At 43.7% G+C, this 27,577-nt stretch overlaps 1 protein-coding gene across 1 annotated transcript; it reads left to right on the top strand.

Moving 5' to 3' along the window:
• Positions 1-349: 349 nt before the first annotated feature.
• On the top strand, positions 350-20,552 carry msh2 (mutS homolog 2 (E. coli)). Its single transcript, XM_021575715.2, has 16 exons — positions 350-602; positions 2,979-3,124; positions 3,209-3,487; positions 7,916-8,062; positions 8,276-8,425; positions 11,627-11,760; positions 15,054-15,253; positions 15,333-15,442; positions 15,509-15,632; positions 15,727-15,877; positions 15,949-16,046; positions 16,174-16,419; positions 18,214-18,418; positions 19,000-19,247; positions 19,340-19,503; positions 20,216-20,552. Exons 1-16 carry the CDS (start codon positions 395-397, stop codon positions 20,390-20,392), a joined length of 2,787 nt encoding a protein of 928 aa, XP_021431390.1. The 5' UTR covers positions 350-394; the 3' UTR covers positions 20,393-20,552.
• The last annotated feature ends 7,025 nt before the right edge of the window (positions 20,553-27,577 follow it).

The raw sequence follows: 27,577 nt of genomic DNA on the forward strand, positions 1-27,577 counted from the left end.
GGATCTTCGAAGCAGGGCGCCTATCAAGGGTGTTGTCTCTGGTTAGAGGCTAGGCTGTATCACAACCGGCCGTGATTAGGAGTCCCATAGAGCGGGGCACAATTGGCCCAGCGTCGTCCGGGTTAGGGTCATTGTAAATAAGAATTTGTTCTTAACTAACTTGTCTAGGTAAAGGTTAAATAATAAAAATATATTTTTTTTTACAGAATGTCGGCCCAAATATATTTTGTTCCATCTTTTCACACTGCCTGGGCTTCCTCTCACTACCATATTTGGTACTGCGTTGAAACGCCAACCGGATGCTTCACATTTATACTTCCGGTGAAATATCTGTCTCATAGGTCTATCTGTGCGTAACTTCCCGTTTCTCCAGTCTGTGGCGGGAGATTCCAGCATGGCGGTGCAACCTAAACAGAGCTTGTCCATGGATGCTGCTGCCGAACATGGCTTCCTTACCTACTACTTTTCCATGCCGGAGAAGCCAGACACCACTTTCAGGGTCTTCGACCGGGGTGACTACTACACGGTGCACGGGACCGAAGCGCTGTTCGCCGCCAAGGAGATTTTCAAGACCAACGGAGTCATCAAGACCCTGGGCTCAGGTAGCTACAATTATTTAGCTCATAAAGCTAGCCATCTGCATGGTTTTCCACTTTAGATTAGCTAATCCCGATAGCTAGATGCTTAACTACTTCAATATTTGCGTGGGCTATTGTTAGCTTGATACATATGACGCTAGCTAAATCCCAATTTGAGCTAACCTAAAATCACGCCACTTCGATACTTTTACGACCGGAATAGAGCTTTTCGTAGTATGTTATGAGAATTTACACAGCAGGGGCCTCGTTTATCAAAGTATTTGTCAAGGAACATGCCTGACATAATTGTTGGGACGCTTTAAAAATAAAAAAAATCATGTAACGTCAGACGTTATTCCCGCAGTAGTCCGTTTCGGTGAAAATCACTACAAAAAAATGTGCTTCAGCCAAAGATTTATATAACTAAACCAAGATGGACCACAGTCTGTCGTTTCCAATGGGAATAAATGAGCCATGGGGGGCAGAGCGAAGCACGAATTCGCCGTTACACTCCTAAACAACGCGTTTTAAAAAATATATATATTTTGCTAAAGTCAACAAACCTTAGTCCACTCTGTTCATAACAGATTGTACTTTTGAGACCGGAACTGTATCGAGATCAAATGTTTAATCGTTGAGAGAATTTGAAGATTGTCGACCAAAATCTCTAGTTCCATCTTCTGCCAGCCAGTGTGCTTCCTCTAGTTTTTAAAAATGTATTTCACCTTTATTTAACCAGGTAGGCTAGTTGAGAACAAGTTCTCATTTGCAACTGCGACCTGGCCAATATAAAGCATAGCAGTTCGACACATACAACAACACAGAGTTACACATGGAAAGAACAAAACATACAGTCAATAATACAGTAGGAAAAAAAGAAAAAAAAGTCTATATACAGTGAGTGCAAATAAGGGAGTTAAGGCAATAAATAGGCCGAAGTAATTACAATATGGCAATTAAACACTGGAATGGTAGATGTGCAAAAGATGGATGTGCAAGTAGAGATACTGTGGTGCAAAAGGAGCAAAATAAATAAATACAGTATGGGAATGAGGTAGATAGATGGGCTGTATACAGATGGGCTATGAACAGGTGCAGTGATCTGTGAGCTGCTCTGACAGCTGGTTCTTAAAGCTAGTGAGGGAGATGGGAATCTCCAGCTTCAGTTAATTAGTTTGTTCCAGTCAGTGGCAGCAGAGAACTGGAAGGAAAGGCGACCAAAGGAGGAATTGGCTTTGGGGGTGACCAGAGAGAGATACCTGCTGGAGCGTGTGCTACTAGTGTGTGCTGCTATGGTGACCAGCGAGCTGAGATAGGGCGGGGCTTTACCTAGCAGAGACTTGTAGATAACCTGTAGCCAGTGGGTTTGGCGACGAGTATGAAGTGAGGGCCAGCCAACGAGAGTGTCCAGGTCGCAGTGGTGGGTAGTATATGGGGCTTTGGTGACAAAACGGATGGCACTGTGATAGACTACATCCAGTTTGCCGAGTAGAGTGTTGGAGGCTATTTTGTAAATGACATCGCCGAAGTCAAGGATCGGTAGGATGGTCAGTTTTACGAGGGTATGTTTGGCAGCATAAGTGAAGGAAGCTTTGTTGCGAAATAGGAAGCCAATTCTAGATTTAATTTTTGATTGGAGATGCTTAATGTGAGTCTGGAAGGAGAGTTTACAGTCTAGCCAGACACCTAGGTATTTGTAGTTATCCACGTATTCTAAGTCAGAGCCGTCCAGAGAAGTGATGCTGGATGGGCGGGCAGGTGCGGACAATGATCGGTTGAATAGCATGCATTTAGATTTATTTGCGTTTAAGAGCAGTTGGATGCCACTGAAGGAGAGTTGTATGGCATTGAAGCTCGTCTGGAGGTTAGTTAACACAGTGTCCAAAGAAGGGCCAGAAGTATACAGATTGGTGTCGTCTGTGTAGAGGTGGATTAGAGAATCACCAGCAGCAAGAGCGACATCATTGATGTATACAGAGAAGAGAGTCGGCCCAAGAATTGAACCCTGTGGCACCCCCATAGAGACTTCCAGAGGTCCGGTCAACAGGCCCTCCGATTTGACACACTGAGCTCTATCAGATAAGTAGTTGGTGAACCAGGCGAGGCAATCATTTGAGAAACCAAGGCTGTTGAGTCTGCCAATAAAAATGTGGTGATTGACAGAGTCGAAAGCCTTGGCCAGGTCGATGAATACAGCTGCACAGTAGTGTCTCTTATCGATGGCGGTTATATCGTTAAGGACCTTGAGCGTGGCTAAGGTGCACCCATGACCAGCTCGGAAACCAGATTGCATAGCGGAGAAGGTACGATGTGATTCAACATGGTCAGTAATCTGGTTGTTAACTTGGCTTTCGAAGACCTTTCGAAGACCTTAGACCTGTATTTATTGTGTGCGTGTAGGTAGCCGCAAGCTGGAGAGTGTGGTTCTCAGCAAGACAAACTTTGAGGCTCTGGTCAGAGACCTGCTGCTGGTGAAACAATACAGAGTGGAAGTCTACAGGAACCAAAGCAAAACCAAGGATCACAACTGGCAACTGGAGTACAAGGTACAAACACAGCCATAGACACAATCTGAAGGTTACATTTACAAGTCTTGTAATAGTTCTCTCTTTCACTACTTCTCTCTCCAGGCATCTCCAGGGAATCTGAGCCAGTTTGAGGAGGTTCTATTTGGCGGGGCTGAGGGAAGAGGGGCTGGATCAGCGGGGGTTGTGGCCGTACGGTTGGCTGTCGGGGGTGACGGACAGCGCGTGGTGGGCGTGGGCTATGTGGACGCGTCCCTAAGGACCATGGGAGTGTGCGAGTTCCTTGATGGAGAGACTTTCTGTAACCTGGAGGCTCTGCTAGTGCAGCTGAGCCCTAAGGAATGTCTGCTACCACAGGGTGACAACACTGATAACATACGACAGGTAGGTGTGCGTGTGTCTATGCAACAGAGAGAAAATGTCTTTGTGGGAGGTGAATGAAGTCTGTGAGAAAGTGACTGACTGTGTGAGGTGAGAAAGGGAGTGAGTGTATGTATGTGTGTGTGGGTGTCTGTGTGTGTGTGAGTCTGTATAAAGTACCAGTCAAAAGTTTGGACACCTACTCATTAAAGGGTTTTTCTTTATTTTAGAATAATAGTGAAGACATCCAAACTATGAAATAACACACATGGAATCATGTAGTAACCAAAAAAAGTGTTAAACAAGTGTTAAACAAATCAATCTATTTTATATTTTAGTTATTTCAAAGTAGTCACCTTTTGCCTTGATGACAACTTTGCACACTCTTGGACGGATGATTGTGTAGGCCAGATCATCTGATGCAGCACTCCATCAATCTCCTTGGTCAAATAGCCCGTACACAGCCTGGAGGTTTGTTTTGGGTCATTCTCCTGTTGAAAAACAAATGATAGTCCCACTAAGCACAAACCAGATGGGATGGCATATTGCAGCAGAATGCTGTGGTAGCCGTGCTGGTTACGTGTGCCTTGAATTCTAAATAAATGACCGACAGTGTCACAAGCAAAACACCACCACCTCCATGCTTCACGGTGGGAACCACACATGCAGAGATCATCCGTTAACCTACTTTGTGTCTCACAAAGTCATTGTGGTTGGAACCAAAAATCTCAAATTTGGACTCATCAGACCAATGGACAGATTTCCACCAGTCTAATGTCCATTGTTTGTGTTTCTTGGCACCAAGCAAGTCTCTTCTTATTATTGGTGTCCTTTAGTAGTGATTTATTTGCAACAATTCAATCGTGAAGGCCTGATTCACGCAGTCTCCTCTGAACAGTTGATGTTGAGCTGTGTCTGTTACGTGAACTCTGTGAAGCATTTGTTTGCACTGCAGTCTGAGATGCAGTTACCTCTAATGAACTTATCCTCTGCAGCAGAGGTAACATGAGAGCCAGTTTCATCATTGCGCTTGATGGTTTTTGCGACTGCACTTGAAGGAAGTTCTTGAAGTTTTCCACATTGACTGACCATGTCTTAAAGTAATGATGGGCTGTCATTTATTTTTGCTTATTTGAACTGTTCTTGCCATAATATGGACTTGATATTTTACCAAATGGGGCTTAGGGACCTTGTCTAAACACAACTGATAGACTCAAAAGCATTAAGAAGGAAATTCCACAAATTGAACTTTTTAAGAAGGCACACCTGTTAGTTGAAATGCATTCCAGGTGACTGACTACCTCATGAAGCTGGTTGAGAGAATGCCAAGAGTGTGCAAAGCTGTCAAGGCACAGGGTGGGTACTTTGAAGAATCTCAAATATAAAATATATTTTGAATTGTTTAACACTTTTTGTTTTGGTTACTACATGATTCCATGTTATTTAATCATTTTGATGTAATCACTATTCATTCTACAATGTGGAAAATAGTGTAAATAAAGAAAAACCCTGGAATGAGTAGGTGTCCAAACTTTTCCCTGGAACTGTATATATCTGTGTGTGTTCGTCCTTCCTTCGGGAAAAGTATTCAGACGAAGTTGACTTTTTCCCCATTTTGTTACGTCAGAGCCGTATTCTAAAATGGATAATAAAACCAACTCCGAAATCTACACACACTACCCCATAATCAGAAAGCAATTAAAAAATATATATATATATATTTTTTTGTGTGTATGTTATTTACAGACTCTTTTGCTATAAGACTCAATTGAGCTCGGATGCATCCTGTTTCCATTGATCATCCCTGATATGTTTCTACAGCTTGATTTGAATCCACCTGTGGTAAATTCAATTGATTGGACATTATTTGGATAGGCACACCTGTTTCATATAAGGTCCCACAATTGACAGTGCATGTCAGAACAAAAACCAAGCAATAAGGTCAAAGGAATTGTTTGTGGAGCTCCAAGACAGGATTGTGTCGAGGCACAGATCTGAGAAAGGGTACCAAACCATTTCTGCAGCATTGAAGGTCCCCAAGAACACAGTGGCCTTCATCATTCTTAAATGGAAGAAGTTTGGAACCACCGAGACTCTTCGTAGAGCTGGCTGCCCGGCCAAACTGAGCAATCGGGGGAGAAGGGCCTTGGTCAGGGAGGTTACCAAGAACCCGATGGTCACTCTGACAGAGTTCCTCTGTGGAGATGGGATAACCTTCCAAAAGAACATCTCTGCAGCACTCCACCAATCAGGCCTTTATGGAAGAGTGGCCAGACGGAAGACACTCCTCAGTAAAAGGCACATGACAGCCCGCTTGGAGTTTGCCAAAGGGCACCTAAAGGACTTTCAGACCATGAGAAACAAGATTCTCTGGACTGATGAAACAAAGATTGAACTCTTTGGCCTGAATGCCATGCGTCACATCTGGAGGAAACCTGGCACAATCCCTACGGTGAAGCGTGGTGGTGGCAGCGTCATGCTGTGGGGATGTTTGTCAGTGGCAGGGACTGGGAGACTAGTCAGCATTGAGGCAAAGATGAACGGAACAAAGTACAGAGATGCTTAATTAAAACATGCTCAGGACCTCAGACTGGGGCGAAGGTTCCCCTTCCAACAGGACAACGACCCGAAGCACACAGCCAAGACGACACAGGAGTGGCTTTGGGACAAGTCTCAATGGCCCAGCCAGAGCCCGGACTTGAAACCGATCGAACATCTCTGGAGGGACCCCCCCCCCCCCCCTCAATCTACACACAATACCCATTAATGACAAAGCAAAAACTAGTTTAGAAATGTTAGTTAATTTAGTAAAAATAAACTGAAATCACATTTACATAAGTATTCAGACCCTTCATTCAGCACTTTGTTGAAACACCTTTGGCAGCGATTACAGCCTTGAGTCTTCTTGGGTATGACGCTACAAGCTTGGCACACCTGTATTTGGGGAGTTTCTCCCATTCTTCTCTGCAGATCCTCTCAAGCTCTGTCAGGTTGGATGGGGTGCGTTGCTGCACAGCTATTAGCCAACGTACAATCATTGGATAACAAAATAGACGAACTACGATCACGTATATCCATCCCATCAACGGGACATTAAAAACGGATATCTTCTGCTGAACGATGACATGGATAACATACAGCTGGTGGGTTTTACGCTGCATCGGCAAGATTGAACAGCTGCCTCCGTTAAGACAAGGGGTGGCGGTCTGTGTAAACAACAACTGGTGCACAAAATCTAATAGTAAGGAAGTCTCAAGGTTTTGCTAGCCCGAGGTGGAGTATCTCATAAGCTGTAGACCACACTTTTTATCAAGAGTTTATTTATATTCTTCGTAGCTGTCTATTTACCACCACAAACCGATGCTGGCACTAAGACCCCACTCAACAAGCTGTATAAAGCCAGAAGGAAACAGGAAAACACTCAGAGGCAGCACTCCTAGTGGCCGGGGACTTTAATGCAGGCACACAAACCAGTTTTACCTCATTTCTATCAGCATGTTAAATGTGCAACCAGAGGGAAGAAACTCTAGACCACCTTTACTCCACACACAGAGGCGCGTACAAAGCCCCAGGTGGAAAGGGTGGGCAACAACACATACGCCACACTGATCCTCAACACAGGGGTCCCTCAGGGGTGCGTGCTCAGTCCCCTCCTGTACTCCTTATTCACTCATGACTGCATGGCCAGGAACAACTCCAACACCATCAAGTTAGCCGACGACAACAGTGGTAGGCCTGATCACCGACAATGGTGAGACAGCCTATAGGGAGGTCAGAGACCTGGCCGTGTGGTGCCAGGATAACCTCTCCCTCAACGTGATCAAGAAGATGATTGTAGACTACAGGAAAAGGAGGACCGAGCATGCCCATACTCTCATGGACGGGGCTGGAGTGGATGCAGCGTAAAACCCACCAGCTGTATGTTATCCATGTCATCGTTCAGCAGAAGATATCCATTTTTAATGTCCCGTTGATGGGATGGATATACGTGATCGTAGTTCGTCTATTTTGTTATCCAATGATTGTACGTTGGCTAATAGGACGGATGGTGAAGGCAGATTAACCACTCGCCGTCGGATCCTTCCAAGGCACCCCAACCTATGTCCCGATATCTCTCTTTCTCCTGCGAATGACGGGGGATGAAGGCCTTTGTCTGAAGTAAATCCTTCGCATCACTCTTTTTAAGGATAAAAATGTCTTCCAGTACGAGGTGAGTAATCGCTGTCCTGATATCTAGAAGCTCTTTTCCATCATTAGAAACATTATCTAAAAACAAGTTACAAGTTACAAATAATGCGAAAACCCACAAGCACAATTGGCTAGGAGACCGTGAAATGACAGCCATGTCCTTCGTAGCCATTGTAGAGGAGATGGCTGTAACCCAACAAAATGTGGAAAAAGTCCAGGGGTCTTGAATACTTTCTGATGGCACTGTGTATATAATGTGTGTAGGTGGTGCAGCGTGGTGGTGTGTTGCTGTCAGACAGAAAGAGAACAGAGTTCAGTAGTAAAGACATGACCCAGGACCTCAACCGACTGCTACGGACCAGGAAAGGGGAGGCCAACGCCTGCAACGTTCTGCCTGAACTAGACAAACAGGTAACACACACAAACCTACTCGTATAGGATGAGTCTTAATAAACAATTGTTGTTAACGCTGTGGGTCGGTCCGGGTTGCAGCAGTTTGTTATGCCAGCGTGCATTGTCATTAGTAAAGTTATTTATAGAACTGCGTCGCACATGGGATAATATGACTGTTTCCAAACACAACCCACTCTGTTAGTAGTAAAATGACATGTCTGTGTGTTCCAGGTAGCTATGTCATGCTTGGCAGCAGTGGTTCGTTACCTGGAGTTGCTGTCTGACCAATCAAACTTCAGCTCCTTCAGCTTGACGACCCTTGACCTGAGCCAGTACATGAGGCTGGACAACGCTGCTGTACAAGCCCTCAACCTATTTCAGGTACATTTCAGGTAACATTTAGCATTTAAGTTGATCAACTATGAATAATTCACCTCACAAGCGCGGGCCAAATGCGTCAATGTTCCAAAATGCTATTACGGGCGAACACCGTTCTCAAACATGCACCTGATGCGCACGTTTTTTAAATAATGCGACAGAGATGGATATACAGCGTAATAGTAGAAACTTGGAGGGAATATCTGAAGATGCAACAATAGGATTGTGCCTTACTGACAGAAGAAGCTATAGGCTATGCTATAGGCTATGTAAAATGTCCAGGTTTCCATCAATGATATGGCTGGTTAGTCATGGCATATGTAATTATTTAGGTTATGGAAAAATATAATTTTAGAATATCATTCCAATGTTAAGCAAATAGGCCTATTAGAATGCACTTTTGACTCTCTCCCAGCCTGTATTTCTTTATTTTATTTGACCTTTATTTAACTAGGCAAGTCAGTTAATAACAAATTCTTATTTTCAATGATGGCCTAGGAACAGTGGGTTAACTTCCTTGTTCAGAGGCAGAAGGACAGATTTTTACGTTGTCAGCTCGGGATTTGACTCTCTAACCACTAGGCTACCTGCCTCCAGCAGGCCCAGAATTGAGGTTTTGTGCCGGGAGTTGCTATGGCTATGACTATTAGCTGTAGGCTGTGACTAGCTACTAGGGTATTGTAGAAAATATGGTTGTATCTCCCTGAACTGAATTCACACTGTAAAATGTGCTAAGTATTTCTGCATCACGCTGCAACATTGCCTGGCTGGGGGCTGTGCGAGCACACGTGAAGAGCTGAGTGACAGATTCATTTTTAGAAACGCTGTGCACAGGCATAAAGTTTCATTTGAGTTTCAACTGCTAGAGGTCGACCGATTAATCGGAATGGCCGATTAATTAGGGCTGATTTCAAGTTTTCCCAACAATCGGAAATCGGTAATTTTGGATGCCGAATTTTGCCGGGGAGAAAAAAAAAAGTTTTTATTTTCATTTAAAAAAAAACATTTTTTTTTACACCTTCAATCTTTATTTAATTAGGGAAGTCAGTTAATAACACATTCTTATTTTCAATGACGGCCTAGGAACGATGGGTTAACTGCCTTGTTCAGGGGCAGAACAACAGATTTTTACCTTGTCAGCTCAGGGATTCAATCTTGCAACCTTACTGTTAACTAGTCTAACGCTCTAACCACCTGCCTCACGAGGAGCCCGTCTGTTACGCGAATGCAGTAAGAAGCCAAGGCAAGTTGCTAGCTAGCATTAAACTTAATCAATCATAATCACTGGGCATAATAACTACACATGGTTGATGATATTACTAGTTTATCTAGCGTGTCCTGCGTTGCAAATAATTGATGCAGTGCGCATGCACGAAAAAGGACTGTAGTTGCTCCAACGTGTACCTAACCATAAACACCAATGCCTTTCTTAAAATCAATACACAGAAGTATATATTTTTAAACCTGCATATTTAGCTAAAATAAATCCAGGTTAGCAGGCAATATCAACCAGGTGAAAGTGTGTTACTTCTCTTGCGTTAATTGCACGCTGAGTCAGGGTATATGCAACAGTTTGGGCTGCCTGGCTCATTGCGAACTAATTTGCCAGAATTTTACGTAATTATGACATAACATTGAAGGTTGTGCAATGTAACAGGAATATTTAGACTTATGGATGCCACCCGTTAGATAAAATACAGAACTTCGAGGGTGGCTGTTGTCATTGTGTTCCTGGTTCGAGCCCAGGGAGAAGCGAGAAGAGGGACGGAAACTATACTGTTACACTGGCAATACTAAAGTGCCTATAAGAACATCCAATAGTCAAAGGTATATGAAATACAAATGGTATAGAGAGAAATAGTCCTATAATAACTACAACCTAAAACTTCTTACCTGGGAATATTGAAGACTCATGTTAAAAGGAACCACCAGCTTTCATGTGTTCTCATGTTCTGAGCAAGGAACTGAAACGTTCGTTTTTTACATGGCAGATATTGCACTTTTACTTTCTTCTCCAACACTTTGTTTTTGCATTATTTAAACCAAATTGAACATGTTTCATTATTTATTTGAGGCTAAATTGATTTATTGATGTATTATATTAAGTTAAAATAAGTGTTCACAGTCCAAATACATTTAAAAAATCGTCCTATTTAATCGGTATCGGCTTTTTTTGTCCTCCAATAATCGGTATCGGCGTTGAAAAATCATAATCGGTCGACCTCCAGAAGCGAAGCAACACGGATACTAGTCAGATTCTCAATCCCACAGGCACAAACATGACAAGTTGCGCAACCCCGGTAACCTTCCACAGGTGAGCAGGTGAGCATTTGTCTCATCTGATATGTTGGATAAAAATCTTAGGTCACAAAAAATGAAATTAAACAATATACAACATTACTCCTTACTAGTAATACATGTATTGTTTTAGAAACATTACAAAGCTCAACTTTTTTTTGTGTTCTAATTTTTGCTAAATGTTTATTTTTTTGACTGATAAAAATCTGAGTGGCTGGTAGATTAAAAAATCTATCTGCCACGGTGGCTGGTCTACCAAAAAGTACATTTTAAGCCCTGGCCGTTAGCAAGCGGTGGTGCTCAAAAAGGTCAAGGCGAACATTCTTCAGTGACTGAAGGAGGGTGAAGCAGAGAAATTGAAGGCTGGGGAACCCGCACACCTGTTCTTTATGGTATATTGTTATGTTTTAAAGGGGCAGCTGGTGGTGGAATGTAAGGTCTCTAAATTAATTTCCTTCTTTAACCAGTTCACAATAACATTGTTCTCTCTTAGATGTACATGTGGTCAGCATGTTCAATGAGTACATTATAATTATTAATGTAATGTATGTTTTTGTTAAGATGCAAAAAGTTTTATTTTTTGTAACAAATTAAGTTTATGTAATATAGATGTCTCAGAAATACACCAACTACTTTAAAAGCACTGCCAAGGACATAGACTCATGTTGGCATATAAAAAACAAAAATAAAAAGTATTTTAATTTGGGGACAGTTGAAATTGCGCTTTGGGACCGGGACGTTGAGGAAAAAACGTTAGTCTCGAGCCATGGTTACTACATACTATTTAATCGACTTAGTGAGTATACGTTGCAGTTCAGTGTGCGGGGAACCCCAAACATTGTGCTCCTGGTATTTGTCTTGATTCCGAGCAGTCTGAGTCTGTCCTGATAGGATCGCTCTCCCCAGGGTTCTCCCGATGACGCCAGTGGAGCCCACTCATTGGCCGGGCTTCTGAATAAGTGCCGCACCCCTCAGGGCCAGCGATTGGTCAACCAGTGGATCAAACAGCCACTCATGGACAAGAACAGGATTGAGGAGAGGTGAGGTCCAACATCTCTTCAACCCTCTCTTCCTTTCTCTTTCACTCATCTCAGTACTCTACCAAAGAGAATGTCCATGAACAACTCCAGAAACTGCTTCGACAATAGAAATCCCTGATCAGGTTTGTAGGCGGCGTCATGGCGACTTTAGCTCGCTAAGCTCATGCGCATGAATGTGTCATCAGGTCTAACGGTTGTGTTGTGCAAGCCATCAAATAAAAGGCACTCCTTCGATATGAAGTTGTTTTTGACAAATGGAAGAGTCCGTTTTGTCAAGGTTGTAGTAATGACTAATCATATGATAAAAAATGTATCATACCAACTTACTGCCTGCTTGAATGGTGAATAGCTCCAATACACATGAAATGACCCCTGGAATCGATAGAACACCGCTCAGAGATTCACATATGATATAACATTCAAAATGGGTTAATCTTTCTTTTAAGGACCAATGCAGGGGTGTGTGCCATCAAGTTATGACGTCAGTGATCTTCAGGTTGCAAAGTCGGAGCTCTAGAAAGATGCTTGAATTTCCGAGTTGGATGACAGTTCAAAGTGATATTTTTTTTCCAGAGTTAATTGTTATAAGTTCCCAAGTTGTCTTGAAAGCACCAAAGTCGGAGAGTTCCCGAGTGCCCAGTTGTTTTGAAAGCGGCATTATTGATCTATCAACTAATGTCACCAGGCAGGTCAATACTGCATCTCATCTGAACAGGCTGACATTTCAGGCTGTCTCTTCAAACGGCTCTTAAAATAAAAGGGCATTTTCGCCATTTCACAGCGTTCTTCCAACCTCCATAGTGTGGAATATATAAAACACAGGAAAATCAAGTTAACTGCAGGATTTGAATATGCTAACATGGCCTTCAATATGACATCTTCAAAGCAAGTCATGTCGCCCTGCTGTGAGTGGACGTCCAACATTAGTACATTGACACGTTTTATTCAACAAAAGCAATGTCACAAAATATCATCGCGTCAATTGTAATGGAAGCCACAGATGTAGGATACATTTTCTAAAGCTAGAATACATTGTTATCCGTTCGACCGGTGGATTCTATCGTCCAACTTTTTACTTATTTTTTTTAACCTTTATTTAACTAGGCAAGTCAGTTAAGAACAAATTCTTATTTTCAATGATGGCCTAGGAACAGTGGGTTAACTAACTGCCTGTTCAGGGGCAGGACGACAGATTTGTACCGTGTCAGCTCGGGGGTTTGAACTTGCAACCTTCCGGTTACTAGTCCAACGCTCTAACTAGGCTACCCTGCGACTGATGATTGACAAATCAATTTGTAATTGATGTTATTACATACACTTATTGGAGTCATTAACTTGTTTTTCAACCACTCCACAAATTTCTTGTTAACAAACTATAGTTTGGGCAAGTTGGTTAGGACATATACTTTGAATGACACAATACCCTTTTTCAACAATTGTTTACAGGCAGGTTATTTCACTTATAATTCACTATCACAATTCCAGTGGGTCAGAAGTTTACATACACTAAGTTGACTGTGCCTTTAAACAGCTTGGAAAATTCCAGAAAATTATGTCATGGCTTTAGAAGATTCTGATAGGCTAATTGACATCATTTGAGTCAATTGGAGGTGTACCTGTGGATGTATTTCAAGGCCTACCTTCAAACTCAGTGCGTCTTTGCTTGACATCATTTGAAAATCAGAAGAAATCAGCCAAGAAAAAAAATTGTAGACCTCCACAAGTCTGGTTCATCATTGGGAGCAATTTCCTCAAGCCTGAAAGGTACCATGTTCATCTGTATAAACAATAGTACGCAAATATAAACAACAAGGAGGTGCATTGTGTCTCAGAGATTAACGTACTTTAGTGGGTTAAGTGCAAATCAATCCCAGTACAACAGCGAAGGACCGTGTGAAGATGCTGGAGGAAACGGGTACAAAAGTATCTATATCCACAGTAAAACGAGTCCTATATCGACCTAACCTGAATGGCCGCTCAGCAAGGAAGAAGCCTCTGCTCCAAAACTGCCATAAAAAAGCCAGACTACGGTTTGCACATGGGGACAAAGATCATACTTTTTGGAGAAATGTCCTCTGGTCTGATGAAACAAAAAAAATAACTGTTTGCCATAATGACCATCGTTATGTTTGGAGGAAAAAGGGGGAAGCTTTCAAGCTGAAGAACACCATCCCAACCATGAAGCACGGGGGTGGCAGCATCATGTTGTGGGGGTGCTTTGCTTCAGGAGGGACTGGTGCACTTCACAAAATAGATGGCATCATGAGCAAGGAAAATTATGTGGATATATTGAAGCAACATCTCAAAACATCAGTCACACCAGCTCTGTCAGGATTTAATGGGACAAAATTCACCCAATTTATTGTGGGAAGCTTGTGGAAGGCTACCCAAAATATTTGACCCAAGTTAAACAATTTAAAGGCAATGCTACCAAATACTAATTGAGTGTATGTAAACTTCTGACCCACTGGGAATGTGATGCTGAAATAAATCATTCTGACATTTCACATTCTTAAAATAGTGGTGATCCTTACTGACCTAAAATGGGATTATTACTAGGATTAAATGTCAGGAATTGTGACTGAGTTTGAACTGAGTTTAAATGTATTTGGCTAAGGTCTATGTAAACTTCCGACTTCAACTGTAACTATGAAGCTCCACATTTAATTCCAAATGCTTCATACTGCAATTCAAAGTTTCACCAATCAAATTGTTAGATTTTTACTAGGCCTTCATGAGTGCAAGGTACGCCATGAATATTAGGCTTTTCTTGCATTGTATCCATGCTGGCTTTTGCGATGGGTGGGCAGGGCATACAGCGTGTCGCCACTTTACTAATGCACAATTTGCTGAAATGGAAACACTTAAACCACTTTAATTTTATTCAACATTCTAAATTTTATTCAACATTCTAGATTTAAAAAAAATGTATGTTTTGATAACAGTTCAATGGAAACGCACCATGGCAAGCAATTGTCGCATCTACTTCCTATGCAAACTTTCTAAATGTCAACAAAAAAAAATCACTGGACAAGTTAATGGAAACTTAGCTACTGGCTCGACTGTGGGTTGTGCCTTTTTAGATTTGAGAGAAAAATAACTAAGGATACATTTTTCACTTCTCCTATTGACTTCCCAACCCCCTGGTGTGTCGAGCCTGCTCCGAGGCGTTCACAGAAGTATTAGCAGTGTTTCCTGTAGCCCTCTGTTCTGCTTCCACCTTCTGGTCTTTCCTAGTACTGCAGACACTACCTGTGAATTCTCATTGTGTGTGTGTGTGTGTGTGTGTGTAGACTGGACCTGGTAGAGTGCCTCGTGAATGACGGTGAGGCCAGACAGACTCTTCAGGACGATCTGTTGCGGCGGTTCCCAGATCTCCACCGCTTGTCCAAAAAGTTTCACCGGCTCTCGGCAACACTGCAGGACTGTTACCGCGGTTACCAGGCTGTGGGCCAGATCCCTGCACTTCTGTTGGCTCTGGAGAAACACCAAGGTACACACGTGCACGCACGCACACACATACTAAGATGCGCGCGCACACACTAACTCCCTAGCACCATCCTGTGTTGTAGGAAGTCACCAGATGCTGTTGGAGGCCGTATTCATCTCTCCTCTCAGAGACCTGCAGGCTGACTTCATTAAGTACCAGGAGATGATAGAAACTACACTGGATATGAACCAGGTAGGGTGTGTGTGTGAGTGTTCCGTGTTAGAATACACTAGATGTGAACCGTGTGTGTTTTTGTAGGTGGAGCACCATGAGTTCCTGGTGAAGGCGTCGTTTGACCCGGTGCTCTCTGAGCTGAGGGAGAAGATGGACACACTGGAGAACAGCATGCAGAGTGTACTGAACAGCGCAGCACGGGAACTGGGTACACCACACAGACACAGACAGACACACACACACACAGAATAGATGCACACCAGTGTATTTAATTGTGTGTGTGTGTGTGTGTGTGTGTATAGGTCTGGATGCTGGTAAGACAGTGAAGTTGGAGTGTAACAGTGTGTTGGGGTATTACCTGAGGGTGACCTGTAAAGAGGAGAAGAGTCTGAGGAACAACAAAACGTTCACAACGCTGGACGTCCAGAAGAATGGAGTCCGGTTCACCAACAGGTCTGGCGCGCTCACACACACATACACACAATTTGCCCCGCGGTGAGCTAACTTTCTTTGTGTGTGTGTAGTAAGCTGAGTTCTTTGAATGAAGACTACACCAGGAACAGAGAGGAGTATGAGGAGGCTCAGAACGCCATCGTTAAGGAGATCATCAGCATCGCCGCGGGTGAGGACACACACACACACACACACTGCAACTTCCTATCAGGTTTGATGTAGCATTTTTAGTAGAAATGAATGTTGGAACAGAGTCTCCTTTTTCGTTTCTTAAATATACCCTTGGACGTCCCCAGGTTACGTGGACCCCCTGCAGTCGTTGAGTGACGTCATCGCCCAGCTGGATGCGGTGGTCAGCTTCTCTGTGGCGTCAGTCTCTGCCCCCATCCCCTACGTCAGGCCACGCCTCCTGGCTGCGGACCGCAGGCGCCTGGAGCTCCAACAGGCCAGACACCCCTGCCTGGAGTCGGACGCAGACACAGCCTTCATACCTAATGATATAACCTTCATACAGGGGGAGCAGAGCTTCTATATCATCACAGGTACACATGCACAGCTCTTTTATTTTGAGACGATTTCAGAGGAGGCTGCAAGCCGTTCATTCACCCGTTTAAACGGGATTTGACTGAACACCAAGTCGGAGGACATTGAAAACAAGGGCTAAGTTCCATTCGCGATCTCCATTTCTGTACTATAATTTTTGTTGCGTTTGGTACTTCTGTCACGCGTCTCTCACACGATTGAGAGGATCAAGTCTATAGCGCGAAGAGGTAAGATCCCGCTACACTTATTCATTGCTAGAGCTGTCTGGGCTGCATTGTTAGCCCCCAATTCATGCTGCACGCAAGTTGGCACACTTGGATAATGCAACACGGCATGTAGAAATGTTGAAACTGTTAATTACTGTTCGCAAAACAATGTTCACACTGGCTAAAACACTTTCACAATGCAAGAAGATACTGGTAGCTTCCAGCTTTAATTGTAGGCTAACTTTCTCTGCTAATTTACAGCTGAATTCACTACCCTCGTACTTTGTTTGTGAAACCATAAAATCAGCAAAATATGCTGATTTTCAAAGCTGATTGCCACCAAAAGCGTTATTAATTCACTTGATCTCCCTCGCCAACAAAAACAAATTTGCTTAATCTTCCTCGTCTTCTGGTTCCCATAAAGTCAGATTCCACTTCCTCTCTTCATGTCTCATTACTTTCTTAGAGCCGGCGCACACTTTTATCAGGGTGCTTCTTCTACGCAAATGTTGTTGGTCAGGACAACACAATAAGTTATCCTGGCAGTTGCCAATTAAATAAATCTTGAAGGGACTATTTGTCATCTGTAGCCCCATGAAATTAGCTAAAACAAACTCAATAATATGCCTTCACCTGTATTGTGAGTAGACCTAGGCTACATCTTGATTTACCCAGTTCATCAAGGGATGTACCATTCAAATAATTGATTATCGTTATGTTTTGGAGTTAGATTGGTAAAAAGTCAATTGACTGGATAATTGATGAATTAACCCGTGGACTACAATCGGAAATCAAAGTAACATCATAAAAAAAAATCGCCATCAAAATCTGTCAGTTTAAGATGGAAATCTTATTTTTTTGTTGTTGCATGGCTGCGTCTCAATTGCCGATATTGCCCTTCCGCGTCTGTGGTGAAAGGTGGCAGAGCTAGAGCAGTGTTTGTCCGACCGTGAGACATAACGAAAAATCTCTTTTCTCACGAAAACGTCTGTGGCATCCGAACAACGGTTTGGCCTATAAAACTTATGACCACTTTATTGAAAGATGACCCTCACGAACATGATGGTGTTCTCCATTTTGCTCTAGGATGCCAACAAGACTCGTCTTAAGATCCCCGGTACCAGATTTTAAAAAATGAATGAGTGCCTAAAATAAGTACATGTAAATGAAAATAAACACATGGTTTCCTGATCTTATCTCAGATATAGGACAGACACTTCAGAACAAACTTTGTTTTGGACTGACATCTGTTATTCATTGCGTTTGTATTGGCTAATGGCAGTAATGCCAAATTCAATGTTTCATCCAATCATTTTTTTATTTTTGTATCTTAAGGAGTCTTAAAATTCAAAATCCAATAGTTAACCTGGTATCAGGACAACACTAGTGTCCATACCATAGACTTTATAAGGGTCAATACCCATAAACTGAGCACACCATGGAGACGTGTGCATTTGTCTTGATACATTTAGCCCGAGAAATGCACAATGCTCTTCTGTACTGTATGTGCTACGTTCATTTTAGTATAAACACACACCCCTCTGGCCTGACGTACAGATTTACATACACTAACCCTCCCCTCCACAGGTCCTAATATGGGCGGGAAGTCTACCTTCATCAGGCAGGTGGGCGTGATCTCTCTGATGGCTCAGATTGGCTGCTTTGTCCCCTGTGAGAAGGCGGAGCTAAGCATGATTGACAGCTGTCTGTGCCGTGTGGGGGCGGGGGATAGCCAGCTCAAGGGCGTGTCTACATTTATGTCCGAGATGCTGGAGACTGCAGCTATTCTCCGGTGAGAGCACGCACGCACACACCACCATCTCTGCAGCTCTTTTCTCTTTTAGTTTAGTCAAATCCTTTGCTCTCCCTGATTACATGATCAAAGTGCCAAAATAAAGGAAACAGCAACAGTGTATTAATAGGGCTTTGGGGCACCATGAGCCAGAATAACTTCACTGTACCTTGGAATAGATTCTACAAGTGTTTGAAACTCTATTGGAGGGATGCGACACCATTTGTTCCACAATTGTATGTTTTTTTTTGATGGTGGTAGAAAATGCTGTCACGTGCATATGTTTTTAATTAGGTTGAGGCCTGGTGACTGAGATGGCCATGGCAAATGATTTACATCGTTTTCATGCTCCTCAAACCATTCCGTGACCACTAGTGCCCTGTGGAAGGAGGCATTGTCATCCTGTGGGGGCATAGCCAAAATAATAGCCTGCCCAGCATTTTTTTATACATGACCCTAACCATGATGGGATGTTAGTTGCTTAACTCAGCAACCACACCTGTTTTTAAATGTACTTTGTATCCATTATTTTTGGCAGTTGCCTGTACATTGACTCAACTGTTACACTGTTCTCTCCCTAGCGCTGCCACGAAGAACTCTCTAATAATAATCGATGAGTTGGGTCGCGGAACATCTACATTCGATGGCTTTGGTCTGGCCTGGGCCATCAGTGAACACATCGCCTCGAAGATTGGCTGCTTCTGTCTGTTTGCCACTCACTTCCATGAGCTTACGGCGTTGGCCACACACCACCCCACCGTCCGCAACCTGCACGTCACCGCTCTGACCACTCAACACACACTCACCATGCTCTACAGGGTCAAACCAGGTACACACACACGACACTGTAGTATCCAGTATATACACACAAACGTCACAACAACATCAGAACAGCGGTTGACAAAGTATGTGTGTGTTTAGGTGTGTGTGACCAGAGTTTTGGGATCCATGTGGCGGAGTTGGCGTGTTTCCCGCCGGCGGTGGTTGCCATGGCAAAGCAGAAGGCTGCAGAACTGGAGGAGTTTCAGGAGGAGCCGAGTGGGGAGGAGGGGCCAGAGGCCAAGAAACGACGCAGCGATAAACGGGTAAACGCACACACTAAGACAAGATCGTTTTGGCATGTAGAACTAACTATACAGAACAAAAATATAAATGCAACAATTTCAGAGTTTACTGAGTTACAGTTCATATAAGGAAATCAGTCAATTCAATTAGGTCCTAATATATGGATTTCACATGACTGGGCAGGTGTGTAGCTTGAGGGCATAGGCCCAGCCAATCCATATTTCTTTCCCCACAAAAGGGCTTTATTACAGACAGATACTCCTCAGCACCACCCCCCCCAACCCCCCTCAGACAATCCCACAGGGGAAGAAGCCGGATGTAGAGGTCCTGGGCTGGCGTGGTTAGTGGTTGAGGCCAAATTCTCTAAAATGACATTGGAGGCAGCTTATGGTAGAGAAATAAACATTCAATTCTCTGGCAACAGCTCTGTTGGACATTCCTGCAGTCAGCATGCCAATTGCACGCCCCCTCAACCTGAGACATTTGTCCCCAGCACAAAATCATGCTTCTTGATATGTCAGCTGAATGGATTATCTTGGCAAATTAGAAACGCTCTCAAACACGTTTTTGCACAAAATGAGAGAGAAATAAGCTAATGGAAAACTTCAGGGATCTCTTATTTCAGCTCATTAAACATGGGACCAATACGACATGTTGCTTTTATGTATTTGTTCTGTGTAGAATGACTTGGCTTCATAATTACTCCAACCTTCTAATACCATCTCTTTCCAGGAGGGAGAGGTATTGATCCAGTCGTTTCTGGAGAAGGTGAAATCTCTGCCGGCAGTCACCATGACTGACCAGGAGGTGAAGGCGGAGCTTAGAGCCATGAAGCAGGAGCTTGTTGCCCATAACAACGCCTACATTACTGAGCTCCTGGCACGCTCCACCCCTATCCACACAACCTGAGACCAGTCGTACGCTACACACACACAACCTGAGACCGGTCGTACGGTACACACACACACATACCCTAGTGAGGTGTCATCTACAGTAGTTTGGTCAATTTTCCCTTACCATCTTTCTCGTTATGTTACCAATAAAATAAACCTCTTTAAATAAGTGCAAATCATTGTGTTTTCTTGAAAGTAATGATGGTTGCATGAATAAACCCCATCCCTCGTAGCTGAAATCATTAGTTTCTATTGGACTAATTCGGGTAGGTCCCTCCAGTTTTATAGGCACACTGCATTTCAGTTCAAATTTGAAGAAACTATTTATTGAAAGTCTATGAATAAATACATTGGGTAAATCATACAGACAAGTCATTAACACATCACTAACAGAATAAATATTTTTTCAGATCAAGTTCAAGCTATAAATAATGTTGGTGTGGGTTTTAACACGCATCAAATCTGAGAGATTTTATTTAGCCTGGCTGACATGACTCGTCATGGCTAGAAGGGATCCAGCTTTTGTCAAATTAATGGCAAAAGTAGAATTTTGCCCTTAGTTTGACAACCTGGACCCTTCTAGCCATGACCAGCGACACACAGCTTGTTTTTCTTTCTGGGGGTGGGGTTGAGACCTATCATGCTTTAGATTGGTATAGGGCAGCGCTCGAGTGAGAGACGGAGGGCAAAACAATTAGTAAGAAAGCTCAGGTCCCTTCATTAGACGCTTCATACCTACATCAAGGAGCATTTCCAGACTCGGAAGTCAGAAATACTGAATTTGGCTTCAACCAGATTAGCTCCGGATGCCTGACAGAAAAAAAGACATGGCCTGAAATTTTGGCAACTAAGTTGTTTTTTTCACTCTTTGTGCTGGATAGTAAGAATAACTCCGACAGATGGTCGCTTCGAGTTCTTAGGAAACTATGCCGTATTTTTGTTGTACTATTTCTTACATTTTCTACCCTGGGAAAAACTATAGGATATAGGAGCACCGCCAACTTACCAACATTACGACCAGGAATACAACTTTCCCGAAGTGGATCCTCTGTTCGGACCACCACCCAGGACAAATGATCTAATACCAGGAGCCGACCCAAAACAATGGAGCCGCAGAAGGTGGAGCGGCCTCCTGGTCAGGCTCCGTAGACCACTCCCTAGTATACTACTCGCCAATGTCCAGTCTCTTGACAACAAGGTAGATGAAATTCGAGCCAGGGTTGTCTTCCAGAGTAACATTCTCTGTTTCACGGAACCATAGCTCTCTCGGGATATGTTGTCGGAATCGGTTCAGCCACCGGGCTTCTCCATGCATCTCTCCAACAGAGAAACACCTCTCTGGAAAGAGGAAGGGTGGGGTGTATGCTTTATGATTAACGAATCATGGTGTAATCATAACATACAGGTACCCAAGTCCTGCTCACCCGACCTAGAATTCCTTACAATCAAATGCCGGGCGTTTTACCTACCAAGAGAGTTCTTTTCAGTTATCACAGCTGTGGACATTCCCCCCTCAAGCGAACACCAAGACTGCCCTCCAGGAACTTCACTGGACTCTATGTAAACTATACAGTCGTGGCCAAAGGTTTTGAGAATGACACAAATATACATTTTCAAAGTCTGCTGCCTCAAGATATTTTTGTCAGATGTTACTATGGAATACTGAAGTATAATTACAAGCATTTAAGTGTCAACGGCTTTTATTGACAATTACATGAAGTGAATATTTGCAGTGTTGACTATTTTTCAAGACCTCTGCAATCCGCCCTGGCGTGCTGTCAATGAACTTCTGGGCCACATCCTGACATAATTAATGCGTGGAGTTTGTCGGTTTCTGTTTGTCCACAAGTTCTCAATGGGATTAAGGTCTGGGGAGTTCTGGCCATGGACCCAAAATATCGATGTTTGTTCCCCGAGCCACTTAGTTATCACTTTTGCCCTATGGCAAGGTGCGCCATCATGCTGGAAAAGGCATTGTTCATCACCAAACTGTTCCTGGATGGTTGGAAGTTTCTCTCGGAGGATGTGTTGGTACCATAATATATTCATAGGTGTGTTTGTTCTTAGGCAAAATTGTGAGTGAGCCCTCTCCCTTGGTTGAGAAGCAACCCCACACATGAATGGTCTCCAGGATGCTTTACTGTTGGCATGACACAGGACTGATGGTAGTGCTCACCTTGTCTTCTCCGGACAGGCTTTTTTCAGGATGCCCCAAACAAATTGGCAAGGGGATTGATCAGAGAAAATGACTTTACCCCAGTCCTCAGCAGTCCAAACCCTGGCAGAATATCAGTCTGTTCCTGATGTTTTTCCTGGAGAGAATTGGCTTCTTTGCTGTCCTTCTTGACACCAGGCCATCCTCAAAGTCTTCTCAATGTGCGTGCAGATGCACTCACACCTGCCTGCTGCAAGCTCTGTACTGATGGTTCCCCGATCCCGCAGCTGAATCAACTTTAGGAGACGATCCTGGCGCTTGCTGGACTTTCTTGGGCACCCTGAAGCCTTCTTCACAACAATTGAACCGCTCTCCTTGACGTTCTTGATGATCTGATAAATGGTTGATTTAGTTGCAATCTTACTGGCAGCAATATCCTTGCCTGTGAAGCCCTTTTTGTGCAAAGCAATGATGACAACACATGTTTCCTTGCAGGTAACAATGATTCCAAGCACCACCCTCCTTTTGAAGCTTCCAGTCTGTTATTCGAACTCAATCAGCATGCCAGAGTGATCTCCAGCCTTGTCCTCGTCAACACTCACGCCTGTGTTAAAGAGAGAATCACTGACATGATGTCAGCTGGTCCTTTTGTGGCAGGGCTGAAATGCAGTGGAAATGTTTTTTGGGGATTCAGTTAATTTGCATGGCAAAAAGGGACTTTGCAATTAATCATCACTCTTCATAACATTCTGGAGTATATGCAAATTGCCATCATAAACGGAGGCAGCAGACTTTGAAAATTAATATTGTCATTCTCAACTTTTGGCCATGACTGTATATATCCAGAGGCTGCATTTATTGTAGCTGGGATTTTAAGAAAGCAAATGAGAAGAAGGCTACCTAAATTCTATTAGCATATTGATTGCAGGACACACAGGGCTAATACTTGACCACTGCTACTCAAACTTCCGCGATGCATACAAAACCCTCCCCTCAGCAAATCTGACCCCGACGCCATCTTATAGGCAGAAACTCCCAACAGGATGTACCAGTGACGAGAACCATTCAACACTGATCTGGCCAATTGGAAGCTACGCTTCAAGATTTTTCTGTGTACCGGTCAGCCTCAGAGAACAACATTAACCTAAAACGACTGACTCAGTGAGTGCTTTTATAAAGAAGTGCATTGGAGATGATGTACCCACTGTGACGACTAAAACCTACCCTAACCAGAAACCGTGGATGGATGGCAGCATTCGTGCAAAACTGAAAGCGCGATCCACCACATTTAACCATGAAAAGAGGTCTGGAAATATGGCTGAATAGAAAGTGTAGTTGTTCCCTCCGCAAGGCAATCAAACAAGCGAAATGCCGGTACAGGGGCAAGGTGGAGTCGCATTTCAACGCCTCAGAAACGAGACGTATGCGGCAGGGTCTACAGGAAATCACGGACTACAAAAAGAAAACCAGCCACGTCACAGACACCGACGTCACTCGTCCAGACAAACTAAAACACTTTTGCCCGCTTTGAGGATAATACATTGCCACTGTCGCGGCTCACTAACCAAAACTGCACCCCCCCCCCCCCCCCTACTTCTCCGTGGCTAGCGTAAGACATTTAAATGTGTTAACCCTCGCAAGGCTGCTGGCCCAGACGGCATACCTAGCCGTATCCTCAGAGTATGCGCAGACCAGCTGGCTGGTGTGTTTACGGACATATTCAGTCGCTCCCTATCCCAGTCTGTTGTCCCCACAAGCTTCAAGATGGCTACTATTGTTCCTGTACCCAAGAAGGCCAAGGACTGAACTGACTACCGCCCCGTAGCACTCAACTCTGTCATCATGAAGTGCTTTGAGAGGCTAGTCAAGGATCATATCACCGCCACCTTACCACCCACCCTAGGCCCACTCCAGTTTGCATACCGCCCCAACAGGTCCACAGACGCAATCGCCATCACACTGCCCAATCCCATCTGGACAAAAATAATACCTATGTAAGAATGCTGTTTATTGACTACAGCTCAGCATTCAACACCATAGTACCCTCCCAAGCTCATCAAGCTGGAGGCCCTGGGTTCCAACCCTGCCCTGTGCCATCCCCAGGTGGTGAAGGTAGGAAACAACATATTCGCTGACCTTCAACACTGGGACCCCACAAGGGTGTGTGCTCAGCCCTCTCCTGTACTTCCTGTTCACCCACGACTGAGTGGCCATGCAGGACTCCAACTCAATCATCAAGTTTGCAGACAACACAACAGTAGAGACAGCCTACAGGGAGGTGGTGAGGGCACGCGGAGTGTGGTGTCAGGAAAACAACCTCTCACTCAACGTTAACAAAGCAAAGGAGTTGATCGTGGACTTCAGGAAACAGCAGAGGGAGCACCCCCCTATCCACATCGAAGGGACAGCAGTGGAGAAGGTGGAAAGTTCCTGGGCGTACACATCAGACGGACTGAAATGGTCCACCCACACAAACAGTGTGGTGAAGGCGCAACAGCGCCTCTTAAACCTTTAGGAGGCTGAAGAAATTTGGCTTGTCATCTAAAACCCTTGACCAACTTTTACAGATGCACAATCAAGAGCATCCTGTCAAGCTGTTTCACAGCCTGGTACGGCAACTGCACCGTCCTCAACCGCAAGGCTCTCCAGAGGGTGGTGTGGACTGCACAACGCATCACCGGGGGCAAACGTCCTGCCCTCCATGACACCTACAGCACCCGATGTCACAGGAAGGCCAAAAAGATAATCAAGGACAACAACCACCCGAGGCACTGCCATCATCCAGAAGGCGAGGTCAGTACAGGTGCATCAAAGCTAGGACCGAGAAGCTGTACTTCAGTCACTATCTCAAGGCCATCAGACTGCTAAACGGAAATCACTAACTCAGAGGCTGCAGCCTACATTGAGACCCAATCACTGGACACTTTGGCTGGTGATCCATTATTAATTTTAAATAATGCCACCATATCTTACATTACTCATGACATGTACAGTGGGGAGAACAAGTATTTGATACACTACCGATTTTGCAGGTTTTCCTACTTACAAAGCATGTAGAGGTCTGTAATTTTTATCATAGGTACACTTCAACTGTGGCAAAGGGGACAGGACGACTGCACCGTATTGAGGGGAGGATGGATGGGGCCATGTAGCGCGAGATCTTGGCCAACAACCTCCTTCCCTCAGTAAGAGCATTGAAGCTGGGTCTTCCAGCATGACAACGACCCAAAACACACAGCCAGGGCAACTAAGGAGTGGCTCCATAAGAAGCATCTCGAGGTCCTGGAGTGGCCTATCCAGTCTCCAGACCTGAACCCAATAGAAAATATTTGGAGGGAGCTGAAAGTCTGTATTGCCCAGCGACAGCCCCGAAACCTGAAGGACCTGGAGAAGGTCTGTATGGAGGAGTGGGCCAAAATCCCTGCTGCAGTGTGTGCAAACCTGGTCAAGAACTACAGGAAACGTATGATCTCTGTAATTGTAAACCAAGGTTTCTGTACCAAATATTAAGTTCTGCTTTTCTGATGTATCAAATACTTATGTCATGCAATAAAAAGCAAATTAATTACTTAATCATGTGACATTTCTGGATTTTTGTTTTAGATTCCATCTCTCACAGTTGAAGTGTACCTATGATATAAATTACAGACCTCTACATGCTTTGTATCAAATACTTGTTCTCCCCACTGTATATACTGTATTTTATACCATCTATTGCACCTTTATTTATGCTGCTCGGCCATATTCTCATTCACCCCTTTAGATGTGTATATTAGGGTGTTCTGGAATTGTTAGCGATTACTGCACTGTAAGAACTAGAAGCGCAAGGCTTTCACTAACCAAGTGTATGTGACCAATAACATTTGATTTTGATGTGTGGTTCATGTGTAACCTATGAGCAGAATTCGTTTTTTATCTCCGTTGCTTTCAAACAAGGAATTGTTTTTCCACCACATGGGCTTATATCAAGGATTACTTCGTTCATCTTTCCCTCGATCCTGCTACCACCATGCTTCACCGTAGAGATGGTGCTAGGTTAACTCCAGACTGTGATACTTGGCCTTCAGGCCAGATTTCATTATTGGTTTTGTCAGACAGGAAAATCTTGTTTCTCATGGTCAGGTGGCATGTCTAGTCACTCTACCATAAAGGCCTGAGTGGTGGTGCTGCATAGGAGTACATTCCAGAACAACCATTGAGTTCTTCATCGCCCTTCTGCTCAGTTTGGCTGTGCGGCCAGCTTTAGGTGGTTCCAAACTTCTTTCGTTTAAAAAATGGAGACCTTCAATGCTGCATAAATGTTTTGGTATCCTTCTCCAGATCTGTGCATCGACACAATCCTGTCTCAGAGCCCTAGAGCCAATTCCTTTGACTTGCAATTATAGACTTTGCCTTTCCCCAATGAAGTTGAAACAAGATTCACATGAGCTCAATTTCAAGTTCCCTAGCATCTGGATACTTGTGTAAATAATGTGTTTATTTTTTTAACATTTGCAACAAGGCTGTAACATCACAAAATGTGGAAAAAGTCTAGGGGTCTGAATATTTTATGAAAGCACCTGTCAAAACACAATTTCTAGGTACCATGGTTGTCTTAAGCGCTTCTGGCTAAAAATGATGCAGAATCCTTTTCAAATTTCTGCATATTCTTGATACCGTTTGTGGCAATGTGAAATGGAACAAAAAATGATTTACATTTGTGTTATTCATCTTTGAAAAGCAAGAGAAAGGTAATATGCGTAAAGTCTCAGACTGATCCAGTGAAGCATTAAACTATTAGACAGTCTGCTAAATTGGTACTGGAGAACATAATACTATGGTAGTAATTAACTTCCCCATAGAAAACACTAACCTTCACTTCTTGATGGCCGGGTGGGGAGACATATGGGATTCAAACTGTAGGACCATCATGATGACAAATCAAACAGCATGGTATTTTTTTCCCACTAAATTGGACAGTGCAGTTAGATTAACAAGAACATTTCTGCCCATAAGTCATTCCAGTCACATTAGCAACAACCGTAGAGGTTAATCAGACACACAACA

The sequence above is a fragment of the Oncorhynchus mykiss genome, chromosome 20, assembly GCF_013265735.2.
Source record: "Oncorhynchus mykiss isolate Arlee chromosome 20, USDA_OmykA_1.1, whole genome shotgun sequence".
In the NCBI taxonomy this organism is placed as follows: domain Eukaryota; kingdom Metazoa; phylum Chordata; class Actinopteri; order Salmoniformes; family Salmonidae; genus Oncorhynchus; species Oncorhynchus mykiss.